Source organism: Amia ocellicauda, chromosome 6 (genome assembly GCF_036373705.1).
Source record: "Amia ocellicauda isolate fAmiCal2 chromosome 6, fAmiCal2.hap1, whole genome shotgun sequence".
Classification (NCBI taxonomy): Eukaryota; Metazoa; Chordata; class Actinopteri; order Amiiformes; family Amiidae; genus Amia; species Amia ocellicauda.
The window spans coordinates 48,045,023-48,059,670 of NC_089855.1; the positions used below are offsets into that span (position 1 = coordinate 48,045,023).

The 14,648-nt window shown below is 47.8% G+C and overlaps 2 protein-coding genes across 4 annotated transcripts; both read left to right on the forward strand.

Annotated features, from left to right (window-relative positions):
* The first annotated feature begins 228 nt into the window (after positions 1-228).
* LOC136751647 (retinal cone rhodopsin-sensitive cGMP 3',5'-cyclic phosphodiesterase subunit gamma) lies at positions 229-6,695 on the forward strand. The gene is made up of 4 exons (XM_066707423.1): positions 229-368; positions 3,678-3,850; positions 4,118-4,158; positions 4,520-6,695. The coding sequence occupies exons 2-4, from the start codon at positions 3,705-3,707 to the stop codon at positions 4,594-4,596; spliced, it is 264 nt and encodes an 87-aa protein (XP_066563520.1). The 5' UTR covers positions 229-368; positions 3,678-3,704; the 3' UTR covers positions 4,597-6,695.
* Positions 6,696-7,528: 833 nt separating this feature from the next.
* LOC136751636 (G-protein coupled receptor family C group 5 member B) lies at positions 7,529-14,210 on the forward strand. 3 transcript variants are annotated; one of them, XM_066707409.1, is made up of 4 exons: positions 7,529-9,060; positions 9,189-10,561; positions 10,830-10,894; positions 12,497-14,210. In XM_066707409.1, exons 2-4 carry the CDS (start codon positions 9,253-9,255, stop codon positions 12,590-12,592), a joined length of 1,470 nt encoding a protein of 489 aa, XP_066563506.1. In that variant the 5' UTR covers positions 7,529-9,060; positions 9,189-9,252; the 3' UTR covers positions 12,593-14,210. The 3 variants fall into 3 exon arrangements, with proteins under 3 accessions (XP_066563506.1, XP_066563503.1, XP_066563505.1); XM_066707406.1 differs by having other exon boundaries at positions 7,809-8,467; XM_066707408.1 differs by lacking the exon at positions 7,529-9,060 and having other exon boundaries at positions 9,067-10,561.
* Positions 14,211-14,648: the final 438 nt, after the last annotated feature.

The window sequence follows — 14,648 nt, forward strand, 5'->3', positions numbered from 1 at the left end:
CAGCACACTGCCCCGTCATCTGCAACCTGCTGTTTCTATTTACACCCCCCACCCCCTCTTCTCCCATCCTGCCCTGTGCTGTGAACAAGGGATGAGGGAGGGACGGAGGAGAGGAGAGGGGGGTGTTTACCTGAGGATCCTGAGGATGGAGGGCTGTGATTGGCCGGAGGGGGGGGGGATTAGGAGAGGAGAGGGTATTTGAAGGGGAGCGATGGAGAGGGAGGAGAAGAGAAAAGGCCGAGCTCACAGGAAGAGAGGAGAGAGACGCCCGTGTTCTGCGCTGATTCGCACTCGTTTGTCACTTTGTTCCCTCGCTTTTCCCGAAGAGCAGACAGCCTTGCCGGGACAGCTCAGCCCAGCCCAGCCAGGTCAGTACAACTCCGTCACAGAGAAGACACTGCTGTGGGCCCCCTGGGGCCACTGCAGGCTGGACAACGGGGGGGGAGGCGCTGAGGAGAAGTCCTGGTGTTCTCCATCCTGTTGCACTTGCTTACAGTCTACACTACTATACTGTATTCTACTCTTCTGCTCTACTCTTCTACTATACTATACTGTTCTGCTCTAATCTTCTACTCTGTTCTACTGTACTCTACTCTTCTACTATACTTTGTTCTACTTTGCTCTACTCTTCTACTCTACTCTACCCATTGTACTCTGCTCTATTGTACTCTACTTTGCTGGGCTCCAGTCTGAGGCAGAGTCACACCCTGTATTGATCTGTAACTGCTATAGAGTACAGTATGCAGTGTATTATTATAATTGTTATTTATTTATTAGCAGATACCTGCATCCAGGATGACTTACCTTTTATACAAGAAGCATTTGAAGGACCAGTGTAGAGTAATGTACTGCAGTGCTGTGCTGTTGTGTGCTGCACTGTTCTGCATTGTACTTAGTGTTGAATGTACTTTAGTACCATTTACAGTATAGTATTATGCATGAATGGAGCCTTTTTGGAGTTTGCTGCAGGAGCTGAGGAACTGACACACAGATACACACAGACACACACACCAGCACACAGAAAGACACACACACACACACACACAAGCACCCTCATACACACATCATTTGTTCCCCCTCCCTCCCTTTGCCAGTTCAGGAGGGCAGCTATTTCTGCCCCCTGATCTGACTCTGTTACACAACTGCCCCAGAGCTCTGTTAATTACCCCTAACGAGCCACCGCAATCACAGATTAGATAACGAGGAGTCATGGAGGGAGAGAACAAGGGATTAGTGGGACAGAGGGAGGAGGAGGATGAGGAGGGATAAGAAGGGATAAGGACTAGAAGTGAAATAAAGAAAGTCTAAAAAAGGAGGGATGGAGGGATTAGTGGAGACAGGGAGGAGGAGGAGGGGGAAGAAAGTTAAAAAAGAGAGGGATGAGCGAGGGAGATTACAGCACTATGTCACTGGGAATACACAACAGCATCAATGTAGCACCTGGCTGGATTGCACTACTGGAGTGAGATACTACTGTAATGCCCTGTGTTTCACTGCACTTTACTGTAGTATAGTGCACTGCACCACACTGTATTATACTGCACTATATTGTACTGCACTGCACCACACTGTATTATACTGCGCTGCACCACGCTGTATTATACTGCACTATATTGTACTGCACTGCACCACACTGTATTATACTGCACTATATTGTACTGCACTGCACCACACTGTATTATACTGCACTATATTGTACTGCACTGCACCACACTGTATTATACTGCGCTGCACCACACTGTATTATACTGCACTGCACTGCACCACACTGTATTATACTGCGCTGCACCACACTATATTATACTGCAATGAACTGCACTGTATTATACTGCGCTGCACCACACTGTATTATACTGCGCTGCACCACACTGTATTATACTGCGCTGCACCACACTATATTATACTGCAATGAACTGCACTGTATTATACTGCACTGCACCACACTCGATTATACTGTACTATATTGTACTGCTCTGCACCAAAACTTTATTATACTGTAATGTACTGCACTGTATTTTATTGCACTGTACTGTACTATAACACACTATATTTTAAATCAATACACTGGAGCGAGAGAGACAGAGAGAGAGAGTGCTATTATTTTATTACATATGTATTTATAGTATTGCTGAATATATGTTATTTGTTATTTATTAATTCAGTTTGTAATTAATTATGTATCATTCTTAGTCTTTATTTTTAAAATTTAACATGAATTATTATATGTATCACCTCTGTACGCTTTGGCAACGCTTTGGGAGAGAGAGACAGAGAGACAGAGACACAGAAACACAAAGACACACACAGACACACAGACACACACAGAAACAGAAACACACACACACACACACACTCACACACACACACACACACACACAGACACACACAGACGGACAGACAGACCCCCCCCTAAGATTCTTACCATCCTGTCAAAATGTCAAAAAATGTCAAAAATTGCCTAGATAATGTCCTTAGGTATCTTGTTTATTTCTGTATTTAAACGTATTTATTTCTGTATGTTTCATTTTAGAATATGTATTGTTTTGTGTGTAAATTCCGTGAGGCTGGATTATCCAGTTGCCATGCAAATCGTGCTCTTTTTGTGAGTCTGTGATGATTAGATTAGTGTTTTTTCCACGAGAGCAGATTGAACATGTGAGTCTGTGTGTGAGTGTGTGAGTTTGATACTAGCTTGATACTAAAATAGGTGGCTCAGCAGATACAATCTCGGCAGCACAGGCTATTCAAAGGGACTTAGATAATATTCAGCTGTGGGCGACACCTGGCAGATGAAATTCAATGTGGACAAGTGCAAGGTAATACACGCAGGTAACAAAAATGTCCACTATAATTACACTATGGGAGGAATAGAACTAGATGAAGTAACACATGAGAAAGACCTAGGAGTCTACGTGGACTCCTCACTTTCTCCATCCAAACAATGTGGGGAAGCAATAAAAAAAGGCAAACAGGGTGTTAGGGTATATTGTCAAAAGTGTAGAATTGAGAACAAGGGCAGTGATGTTCAGACTGTACAATGCACTAGTTAGAGCTCATCTGGATACTGTGGACAGTTCTGGGCTCCACACTTCAAGAAAGATATCGCTGCTCTAGAGGCAGTTCAGAGGAGAGCAACCAGACTTATTCCAGGTCTGAAGGGAATGTCCTACTGAGCGACTGAGGAACTGAACCTTTTCACCCTGGAACAGAGGAGACTACGTGGGGACTTGATCCAAGTCTTCAAAATCATGAAGGGCATCGACCACATCAAACCAGAGGAGCTTTTCCAGATCAGCAGGGACACACGCACCCGGGGACACAAATGGAAATTGGGCTTCAAGGCATTCAAAATGGAAAACAGGAGACACTTCTTCACACAGAGAGGCGTCACAATCTGGAACAAACTCCCCAGCGATGTGGCTGAAACTGAAAATTTGGGAACATTCAAAAATAGACTGGAGAGGATCCTTGGACACCAAACGAGCATGATTGGACTCTTTCTTATGTTCTTATGTGTGTGTGTGGGGGGGATATTCTGGGATCAGAGGCTCTGTGTATAGAGAGACCTATCTCTCTCTGTGTCTGTCTCTCTCTCTCTCTCTCTCTCTCTCTCACTACAGTGCTAGTGTTCAGTATGTGACAGGCTGTATTAACACCGCCCTCTCTCCATCCCGCAGTGACTCGGTGACCCCCTCTCAGTGAAGATGAACGCCCAGCCCCCAGCAGGCAGCGCCCTGTCTGCCCCTGCCCCCATTGAAGCTGGGGCCACCCCCAAGAAGGGCCCCCCAAAATTCAAACAAAGGCAGACCAGGCAGTTCAAGAGCAAGCCCCCCAAGAAGGGCATCAAGGGGTGAGGACCAGACAGACACAGAGAGAGACAGGGACACAGAGAGAGAGAGACAGACAGACACAGAGAGAGACAGATACACACAGACAGACAGACAGACAGACACAGAGACACACACAGAGAGAAAGACAGACTGATCGGTACTGAGACACAATGAGAGAGAGAGACATTCACAGGGAGGCACGTGAGACAGACAGACGGACCCAAACGCTGTTTTAAAAGTGTTTCAAGTCAGCCTGTAAAACCTCTCTCCCCCTCTCTCTCTCTCAGATTTGGGGATGACATTCCAGGAATGGAGGGTCTTGGCACAGGTAAGGACAGAAGCCTCCCCCAACAACACAACACAACTCACACTACACAACACCTACTCCACACAACACAACACAACTCGCATACTACACAGCACTGCCACACAACTTGCAAGCACACACACTATGCGCAACACACATACACACTCTATAGGCAACACTGGAGTGTAACCCAGCACTGTGAAGCGCAGTACTGTGCAGTGTCATACAGTGCTGTCATTGCTTACATGTGCTTCATTCATCCTGAGGTATAAAGATACTAAGAGAAGAGATGAAGTAACAAATACTTAACCTGCTCTCCCTCTCCCCCTCTCTCTCTCTCTCTCTCTCTCTCTCTCTCTCTCTCTCTCTCTCTCTCTCTCAGACATCACTGTGATCTGCCCCTGGGAGGCGTTCAGCCACCTGGAGCTGCACGAGCTGGCTCAGTTCGGCATCGTCTAAGCCGGCCACACAGAGGGCCCTCCCTCCTTGGATCCCTGCCTCTCCCTCCTCCTCCATCTCTCTCTCATGGGCTCCTTCCTTCTCCTCCTTCTCTCACTCCCTTTTTCCCCATCTCTTGATGTCGCTCACCTAGGGCTGACAACAGGAAGTCGCTTGGGTCCCCCACCCCTCTCTCCATCTCTGACTGCATCCCTGCACCCCCCACCCCCAAGAAACACACACATATTTAATCACATATGTATTGTAATCGCTCATATTATGGCAGTTTATTACTCACTATTAGTGCTAATGAAACCCAATATGTAACCATGGCATCACCCTGTATTTATCAACATAGAGCCTCTAGTGGTCTTGCAAAATAAAGGCTTGTGTGTTCAATTGGATAACCCCCTGCTCCTCCTCCGCCTCCCCTCCCCTCCCCGAAACAAAATTGTGTGTGTGTGGAGGGGGAGCAATCAGAGTCTGCCCCCCCCACTGCCCTCCTTAAAATCCCCTCCCTCTTCTCCTCCTCTTCCTCATCCCCCCTTCCTGGTCTTCCGTCCTCTCTGCCCCTCAGCCCGCCCTGCCCACGGGAAGAAGGGAGAATGAGCAAAACGACACAAAGATAGAGAATGCAAAAAGAGGGAAAGAGCAGAATACACCCCCCCTCACAGGACTGTGCTGGTGTGTATGTGGGGAGGGGACAAAGCAGAAAAACCTGAATGAGCAGCAATTGCAATTAGCGACATAACTTGTTGATTGAATTGAGGCTATTCACTGGGGAAGGACGGTCCCACACTGGCCGTGGGAGAGGGGGCTCGCAGGGAGGTGCGGGGGGGACAGCCCAGACTGGGAGAACAGCCACAGGGGGTTCTAGAGCACGAGCCCCCCCACATACCTTCCTGTGTTCTAGCACAGGCTTTCCTGCCTCCTGGCTCTGTGTGTGTGCTGTGCACTGCTGCATCCACAGACGTGCAGCTTCAAAAACAGAGCGAGGAGAGAGGGAGAGAGAGGGTCAGTACACACCTACACACTCACTGAGAGAGAGAGCCCCTTACTGAGATTTGAGAAGATAGCCATTGAGTCTTTTTCTTGCTCTCTTCTCCCTTTCATCCATCCCTTCCTCCCAAATGAAAAACCTGTTCTTCATTCTCTGCTGGTTTCCAGACAGAAGAGAACCAGCCTCTGACCTCTGACCTTTCACCTCCTCTCCTCCATGCCAATGAAAGTGCTAGACATATGTGGGGAGCTACAACAAAAAACATATATCAATATATAATATAAAACAATGGGAATATATATTTATTTTATTTTATCGAGTGTCTGTATGCCTGACTCACTGTCATTTATTTTCAGTCTTTTTCTGTTTTCGTCGCAGAGGGGGGAGGTTTCCGGGGGGGTCCTACGTTTTAACTCTCTCTGTCTCTCTCTCAGACGAACAAAGAGAGAAAGAGAGACAGACAGGGATAAAGAGAGACAGAGGGAGACAGAAAGAGATAGAGAGTTGAACAGTGGGACATCCCTGCGGTGAATCTCGTGCTGTGCTGTTCAGATTTTCCGCCCAGTTAACCAATTATCCAATTAATCTATCTTGTTAACCAATTAAAACAATTTCCCCTTCCCCCTCTACCTCTACGTCTACCTTGGTGTGCTAATTTCCAACAGACTGCAAAAACTAAATTTGACATCAATCAATGATTGAGAAAACCCACCCAAAAGCTTTTAAATAATAAATGAATCAGTTGAGGAGTTTTCTATTGAGTATTCTAGCCAATCACAACCAGCACAGCCAGCACTTCAGCCCCCTCCGCTCTCTCTCGCCCTCTGCCTGTCTCCCATGCTCTCCACACACACACAGCCCTGCCCTGCTCTGCCCACACACTGCACTGGAGGGCCACAGGGTTCACTGGCATCGGCTCACCAAACCCCTTCAGCTGCGTCCTGGGGATGGCCGCCGCTGCGGTTGGCCAGGAGAGCCTTGTAGACAGAGATGTGCCGGACTGTCGGACGCTTGGTCAGACAGTCGCTGTGTGGCCAGAGACCCGGTCCACCCCGTTGTCCACCCCTCCCCCCCCACCAGCCAAAATAATGAATAAACACGCTTCTATTTTATAAGACCAGCTCTGTGTGTGTCTCTCATTTCTTTATGTGAACTGCAGGAATAAGTACATTCTCTCTCTCTCTCTCACACACACAATCTCTCACACACATATTACCATATTACCCCCATATTTCAATCTGAGGACAGTGTGACACACACTCACTCACTCACTCACAAACACACACACACTCTCACATGAACAGACTCACAAACATACATACACATACACATGCACTTCCACGCTCGCTTACACATGCACACGAACAAACACGTACATATACTCTCACACACACCCTCACACATTCAGACAGGCTGACATCACTGCTTGCTGTGTTGCCAAACCTCACAGTCTATAACAAGACAGTGTTTTTGAACTGTGTTACACTAGTTACTGTTGCCACTAGGAATGAATCAGAGTCTGTACTGTACTGTGTGTCTATGCCTACTGTGTGTCTGTACTGTATTGTGTGTACCTGTGCTGTACTGTAGATTGTGAATACTGAGAGCTTTGTGTTGTGTATGCAGTGTGGTATGCAGTGTAGTTTGTGTCAGTGAGTGTGTAGTGTTGTATGAGCAGTGTGTGTGTAGTTGTGCAGTAAGTTTTGGCTCTGTGAGTATGCGTGTGTGTGTGTGTAACTGTGTAGTGTGTTTGTGTGTTTGTTTTGTAGTAAATGTGTAGGTGTGTGAGCGCCCCTATGCCCTCCAGGTGTATCGGGCCACACCTGTCCTCTGATCCTCTCTGAGAGAGCAGGAGAGGAGGGGAGGGGTGCATGAGGGAAAGAGAGAGAGAGACAAGTCAGGACTGGACTGAGAGAGGCGCCTGGAGACAAACAGAGAGAGGGAGAGGGAGAGGGAGAGGAAGGGAATGGGAGGGAGAGAGGCACTGAGAGACACTCAGACGGGAACACAGGGAGAGAGAGACAGACAAAGAGGGAGAGCTGGAGAAGGGAAAGACAGACGCACAGAGACAGACTGTTCCAGACAGACTTGTCTCTCGGAGCATCAGACCAGCAGGACCAGCCGCTGGCTTAGCCAGGAGCACAGCACCCTGGGAAACAGAGAGACAAGAGAGAGGGAGGGAGTGGAAGCAATGGACAGAATAATCCAGACAGACTCCTCTCTGGGAAGATAGCTGGAAAGCCGGAGCTCACACAGCACAGCACACTACAGCACAACACACTACAGCAAAGCACACACAGCACAGCACAGCACACAGCACAGCACAGCACAGCACAGCACAGCACAGCACAGCACACAAAGCACAGCACACTACAGCACAGCACACTACAGCAAACTACAGCACAGCACACAGCACAGCAAACTACAGCACAGCACAGCACACAGCACAGCACAGCACAGCACAATACAGCACAGCACACAGCACACAGCACAGCAAACTACAGCACAGCACACAGCACAGCACAGCACAGCACAGCACAGCACAGCACAGCACACAAAGCACAGCACACTACAGCACAGCACACTACAGCAAACTACAGCACAGCACACAGCACAGCAAACTACAGCACAGCACAGCACACAGCACAGCACAGCACAGCACAATACAGCACAGCACACAGCACACAGCACAGCAAACTACAGCACAGCACACAGCACACAGCACAGCACACACAACACAGCACAGCACACAGCACAGCACACAGCACACAGCACAGCACACTACAGCACAGCACGCTGCTACTGCTGCTGCTACTATAAACACTACAAGTACTACTACTGCTGCTCCAGAATCTACTACTGCTTCTACAGGTATTTCTCCTGCTACTACAGGTACTACTATTAATACTATTGCTGATACTGTAAATACTACAGGTGGTACTATTAATACTACTCGCTGCTACTACAGCTCCTACTACTGCAGATACTACTACAGTTGCTACTACTAATATCACTCCTGTAATTGCCTGTATTGTGAATAGTAATAACCCCAGGTACTGTGCTGTTATTCTGCTGCTCCTTTCACTGCCGCTGGTACTACAGCTGGTAGTAGCAACTCTTGGTACTGCTTACAATACCTCGGTTACTACTTTTACTAATAAAACTACTGCTGTTACTACTGCTACTACTACTGCTACGTTTGTAGTTACTAGTGCTACTACTGCTACTACGTTTGTAGTTACTACTGCTACAACTTTTGTAATTACTGCTACTGCTAGTACTGCTGTGACTGTTATTTCTACTACTGCTACTTACTGTCACTGTCACGAATGCTACTCCTGGTAGTAGTACTGATAGTGCTGCTGCTTCTGCTCCTGCTGCTACTCCTGCTGCTGCTACTCTACTACTACTACTGCTGACAGAACTTACTAGAGTGGTACTCGCACTCACACGCCAGTAGCTGCCAGCACAGTCAGCAAATCCAGGTGAGCCCCGCCTGTTCATCTCGTAATGAGCTCGTTAGGGTAATTGGCCCATTGGCAGCTGTTGTTGGGCGAGGGGAGAGGGTGGCTCATGGCTGGCTAATGGCTGGAGCTCCCTGCCTGTGTTTCAGAGCTGCGCCCCGTGGGAGACAGACAGCAGGACAGGACCAGAAAACCACGCAAGAGAAGAGAGGCATGGCCCGCTCCTCCTCCTCCCTCCTTCTCCCACTCCTCCTCCTCCTCCTCCTCTCCCTGCCCCTCTACAGCCCAGCAATACCCAGCCCCCCAAACAGCACCAGCCTGGAATCCGCTCCTGCAAACACCACAGACGCCATCACATCAAAAAACAACGCCAACCCAACGCCACCCACCGCCAACATGACCTCGACCAACACCGCCTCAACCCAACGCCTTGCCAACGGAATGCCAACCAACGCCACCCGTGCCCGCGGCTGTGGGGAAGGCCTGGCCCCCGTCTACTCATACCTGTGCGACCTGGATGCGGTCTGGGGCGTGGTTGTGGAGGCACTGGCCTCCCTGGGCTTCCTGTTGGCAGTAGGGCTGGCCCTGGGGCTGGTGGGGTGGGTGGCGTGCGGCCTGTGTGCGCGCCGGACTGGTAGTGGGCGCTGGGGTCACTGGGGTGGCAGGGGTTGCCCCGCGGGGGGCGAGGTGGCCCTGCTGCTGTTCTTGCTCCTGGGCTGCGCCGGGCTCTTCGCTCTGGTCTTTGCCTTCGTCATCCAGTCAGACGCCCGCACCTGCCCCACCAGGGTCTTCCTCTTCGGTGTGCTCTTCGCTCAGGTCTTCTCGTCCCTGCTGGCCCTGGCCCTCTGGCTGCCTGGACCGAGGGGCTGCAGTGGCCGGGGCGGGGCCTGGGGGGCCCTGGGGCTGGCGGTGGCACTCACCCTGGTACAGGTGGTCATCGCGGTGGAGTGGCTGGTCCTCGTGCTGGTGCGCGATGGCCTACCCTGCTACTACAGCCAGGCCGAATTCATCCTGCTGCAGGTCTACGTGCTTGTGCTGCTGGCCACTGCGCTGGGGGCGTCTCTGCTCCGAGTGGGCTGCCTGTTCTACCGTCACAGCTACGGGTACGACTCCAGCGCCGGCTCAGTGTGGGCGCGGGTCCAATCGGGCCTGCTGTGCCTGGTGCTGGTGCTGTGCGTTGGGGTGTGGGTGGTGTGGATCACCCTGCTGATCCGTGGGAACCCAGAGATGGGCCGCCGCCCCCGCTGGGACGACCCGGTCCTGAGCGTGGCGCTGCTGACCTGCGCTGCCTGTGTCCTGCTGGGCGCCGCCCTGCCCCAGTTCCTCCACCTCCTCGGTCTCGGGGGGGGCGAGGCTGGAGGGGCCAAGGGCAAGGGGGGTCCTCCGGATTTCCGAGGATGGACCAGCCCCACCACCCTGACCGGCCTGGGAAGTGAGAGGGCGGGCCGGGAGAACAGCAGCTACGTCAGCAGCGAGGGAGCGGGGGAAGAGCCGGTGGAGGAGAAGAAGAAGAAGAAGAGAGGTAAGAGCAGGAGGAGGAGAGGACGAGGTAGAGAGGAGGGTGAGGAGGAAGAGAGGAGGAGGTGGAGAGGTGGGGGAGAGGAAGAAGAAGATAGCTGGGGAGAGGAGGAGGAGAGGGAGAGGTAGAGAGGGTGGGGGAGAGGAGGAGAGGATGCAGGTGCAGAGACAAATACACCACTGAAAGGCTGAGAGAGAGGGGACACACCCCCACTGCCATGCCCCCTCGACCTCTGTGCTCCGCCCCCTGACCTCTGTGTGTCTGTCCACAGGAAACAGAAAGGACCCAGAGCTGAAATCGCTGAAATCGCCCTACGAGTCCGGATACACCATGACTGTGAGTGACACCAGCAACGCACTGACACTCTGACTCACAGACGCTCTCACTGTGTTAACACTGCCAGGTCGGACCTAAAGCAGCTCTGGTCCGACTGCCAGCAAGATGCCAATCAACATTCGGTGTCGTGACCTCCTCATTACAATAGAGCCGGACACGTCACCATCTCGCTGCGGTCACACCAGAATCTCCCCCATGAACAATGAGTTTTCTCCTCCCCCAAAGGCAGCAACAAAGGTCCTGCGTGTAGGAGACAGATAGAGGATCCTTGACGGAAGTACACCAAACAATAACAACAACCTTGCTGGTGCACAGGTGTTTTGTAAATGTTAATCTGAGCGCATGCATCCCACATACTCGTGATCAAAGGGGAAATCCAGCCGCACGCTGAAAGTCATTTCTATGGTACTGCCAACACCATTATCCAAGGAAAGCAGAAAAGAGCAAAAGCAAAACACCAAAACTGAAGCAGCATTGTGGCGCAGATTTATAATCAGACAGCAGTGCATGTTTGTTACACAATGAAAACTAGAGGAGTTTAATCCAGTTGGATGAGAATATGTGTGACACATATACAGACACAAGCCTCAGAGTCTGCTCACATACACCTGCTCAGTGTATTTATTCAACTCATTTGTATCATATTTGCCCTCTGGAAGAGGATTGCAGCCCCATAAAACAAACACATACAACAAACTTGTAATTGAACAACTTTACATCGTCTAAAACAATTATTCTAAATGAAATGAACTCTCAGGCACTGTTAACAAGCTTTTCTTTTTTAAACTACGAAAGTTGGTTAGATGGCATTTAAACATTTCAGACAAAGACATATTAATATACGCATTTGTTTGCCTGGAACTTTGTGTCTCATTTATTCCTTATATAGAGAAGGAAAGAAAAGATATGTATGAGGTTTTGCCAAATACTTGAGAAATAAGTTGTCTTCTCGAAAAAGATTTGTTGTTTTCTTTGTTGCCCAAAGTGGAGGTTAAATCATGGGGTATTTGCGATGCTCACATTACACACCTTCACACTGCCAGTTCTGATCTGGATCAAAAGAATCAGTATTTAAGTGACACTGATGACACTGTGAGTCTCACACATGAAGACACACTCACACTCTGACACCCCAAAACACTTGCTCTCTCCACGTCTCTGTCCTTCTCTCTCTCTCTCTCTCTCTCTCTCTCTCTCTCCCACTCTGGCAGTAACTCTCTTTCTCTCTTCAAGTCTCTCCCTCCTTCTGGAGACAAGACAGGACAGGAGGAAGCTGCGCCCAGTTCACTCACCCACTCTTTCAAAATTCCTCCTTTCTTTCTCATCTGCAACACCAACCTCTCTCCCCTTCCCTCCCTCCCTCTCCCTTTCAAATCTCTATCTCTCTCTGTCCATGTCTGTGGGTGGATGTACTTAATGCTTGTGACTGTGTGTGTGTGTGTGTGATTGCCATCCTCTCCTGTGTAGTTAATAACTGTTATGTGTGTGTGAGTGCATTGTGTCTCAGTTGTGTAGTGTGACAGTGTGTTGTAAAGGGCTGTTGTGTGTGTGTTTGTTGTGTTGTATCATTTTGTTAAGGGCTGTTGTGTGTTTGTGTTTCAGGAGATCGACCCTGACACAGACTTCTCCATCCCCAGGCCACAGACTGCAGCCATCGCTGAAGAGCCCTACAACTATGGGCACAGGCTGTCTGACTGACACACACACGTTCACACACACACAAACCACACAGGGGCATAGGTTTCATTTCAGAATTGGGGGGAAGCTATCAATATTGTGGGGGACACTATCAGTATCGGGGGGCAAGTCCCCTATGCCTATGGAGCCGAGTATACATTATATGGGGAACAATTAAACATTCTCTCAATATTAACGTGGATGTCCCCCACCTGTCCCCCCATAAACCTACACCTATGAACTCAAACAGCAATATCTTCCTTAGGGGCGCTAAATTAAAACAGCTCCCCCTGATGGTAATACAAAAAACTGTACTACAGGTTTTATAATCGGGGCTGATAAGTTTTTTTTTTTTTTTTGCTGAAAAGTACATTTAATCGCTTGTCAAAATTAATAATAGTAACTAAAATAAAGCAATTACAATAATGTTTCCTGAAGATGTTGATTGGATATAATGTGTCTCCAAATGACAAGCAAGCTCAGATCACAGTTAACAAATCTAAAGAAAATGAGAAAGCACGCACTTCTCAGACACTGTTGTATAAAAGTGAAACTATACAAGATATTTATAAAACTACTGCAAATCCTACATCGTGTTTTGGCTATGCTTTGTATTGCAATACTTATAACATATGCAGTAAATACGTTATGCTTTTCAGGGCATATTTAAATACATTTAAAAACAACAACAACAACAACAACAACGGAGCTCCTCTTGGGAGAAAATGCAGAGCCGCTGCTTCCTGCACTATAACCTGCCCCTGCTGGATCTGAAGTATTGAGCACTGAGCAGGACTTGCAAACCTGAGAGAACCTGACCCGTCTAAAATGCCTATATAGCCTAAGCTAGGCCAGCCAGCACATAACACTATCTTATTATTTGCTCTAATGTAAAGAACATGCATATTTTTATATTTTAAGTTTATACTCCCATTTACTCATTTATTTTTAATTGTGTTTGTGTTTGTTTTTTATCAAAATTAATATTAACCTAAAATGTATTGTTCAAATGTAAAAATCCTGCCTCCAGTGCATAGTTGTCACAATTTCTCTATGAGAGCCAAATTTGAGGAATCCATGCAAGCAAACTGCTAACAAAGTAAGTACATTTCGGTTATCGTACAATTTTGCTTCTCAATTACCGGTATCGTTATCGGACCCAAAAAAACAGTATCGGTTGATCTCTACTGTACCTCGTGTTGTAAGCCTAACTTTATAAACACTTCTATTCAAGGCTTTGTAGTTCCATCAGTGACATGAGAACCCACTCGGGTAAGATCATTATAACTAAGTATTAAACAACAAGGCGCAGCACTAGACACTCCTTTGCCCTCTGCGTGTCTGCAGGTAAACAGAAGTTCATATCCAGTGCAATAAACTAAGACCACGTAAAGCCGAGAGGAAGAAGGGCATTTCATCTGAGACTCGAGCATAGTGTCTCCAGTGAGGTCAAAACACCTTCATGTAATATTTAATGTAAATATGATGTATGTAAGTGTATATTTTGCTAAGGAGTTTATGATGAGAATGTCAGCGGAAAAATAACTGCAATCTTCTGTTTTGTAAAATCCAACTATTTACATTTGTATTTATTACTAAATCTATTTCTTCAACATGCACAGTGTATGTTAATGTGCAATACATGTTTGTGTGTCTTTTTGTTTTACCTACACATTTTCTCTCCACCATAAAGATGGGCACCACTAAAATGTTTTGCAGCGAGGTGTGGGTGCCCACAATCAAATCTCATCAAATCAAATCAAATTATACTTATATTTTAAAAAATTGGGACACAACTCGTCCAGCCACACCATATGTTACTTAAAGTAAAAATTAAATTAAATACTTGACCACATTTTCCAATTTCTAAGTGACATGCATACATGTATGCTTACAACTGATCAGGTTATTATGGAAATTGTAATAATTAAAGAAATCCCCTGTACAACACAACAGACCTCAAATCAAGGTATTTCAAAAAAGGGTTTAAATTTAATTTCTCAACCTCATAATTACTGAAAGTTAGGCTTGTTAAATACATGGCCATAATAATGTGACAATCTAATTGATGCTCAAG

Excerpts from the sequence above, each read along its gene's own strand:
- LOC136751647 (XM_066707423.1), top strand. The coding sequence starts at position 3,705 with ATGAACGCCCAGCCCCCAGCAGGCAGCGCCCTGTCTGCCCCTGCCCCC. Across the intron at positions 3,851-4,117 it reads CCCAAGAAGGGCATCAAGGG|ATTTGGGGATGACATTCCAG; the intron begins GTGAGGACCAGA and ends TCTCTCTCTCAG. Across the intron at positions 4,159-4,519 it reads AATGGAGGGTCTTGGCACAG|ACATCACTGTGATCTGCCCC; the intron begins GTAAGGACAGAA and ends TCTCTCTCTCAG.
- LOC136751636 (XM_066707408.1), top strand. The coding sequence starts at position 9,160 with ATGGCTGGAGCTCCCTGCCTGTGTTTCAGAGCTGCGCCCCGTGGGAGA. Across the intron at positions 10,562-10,829 it reads GAAGAAGAAGAAGAAGAGAG|GAAACAGAAAGGACCCAGAG; the intron begins GTAAGAGCAGGA and ends GTCTGTCCACAG. Across the intron at positions 10,895-12,496 it reads AGTCCGGATACACCATGACT|GAGATCGACCCTGACACAGA; the intron begins GTGAGTGACACC and ends TTTGTGTTTCAG.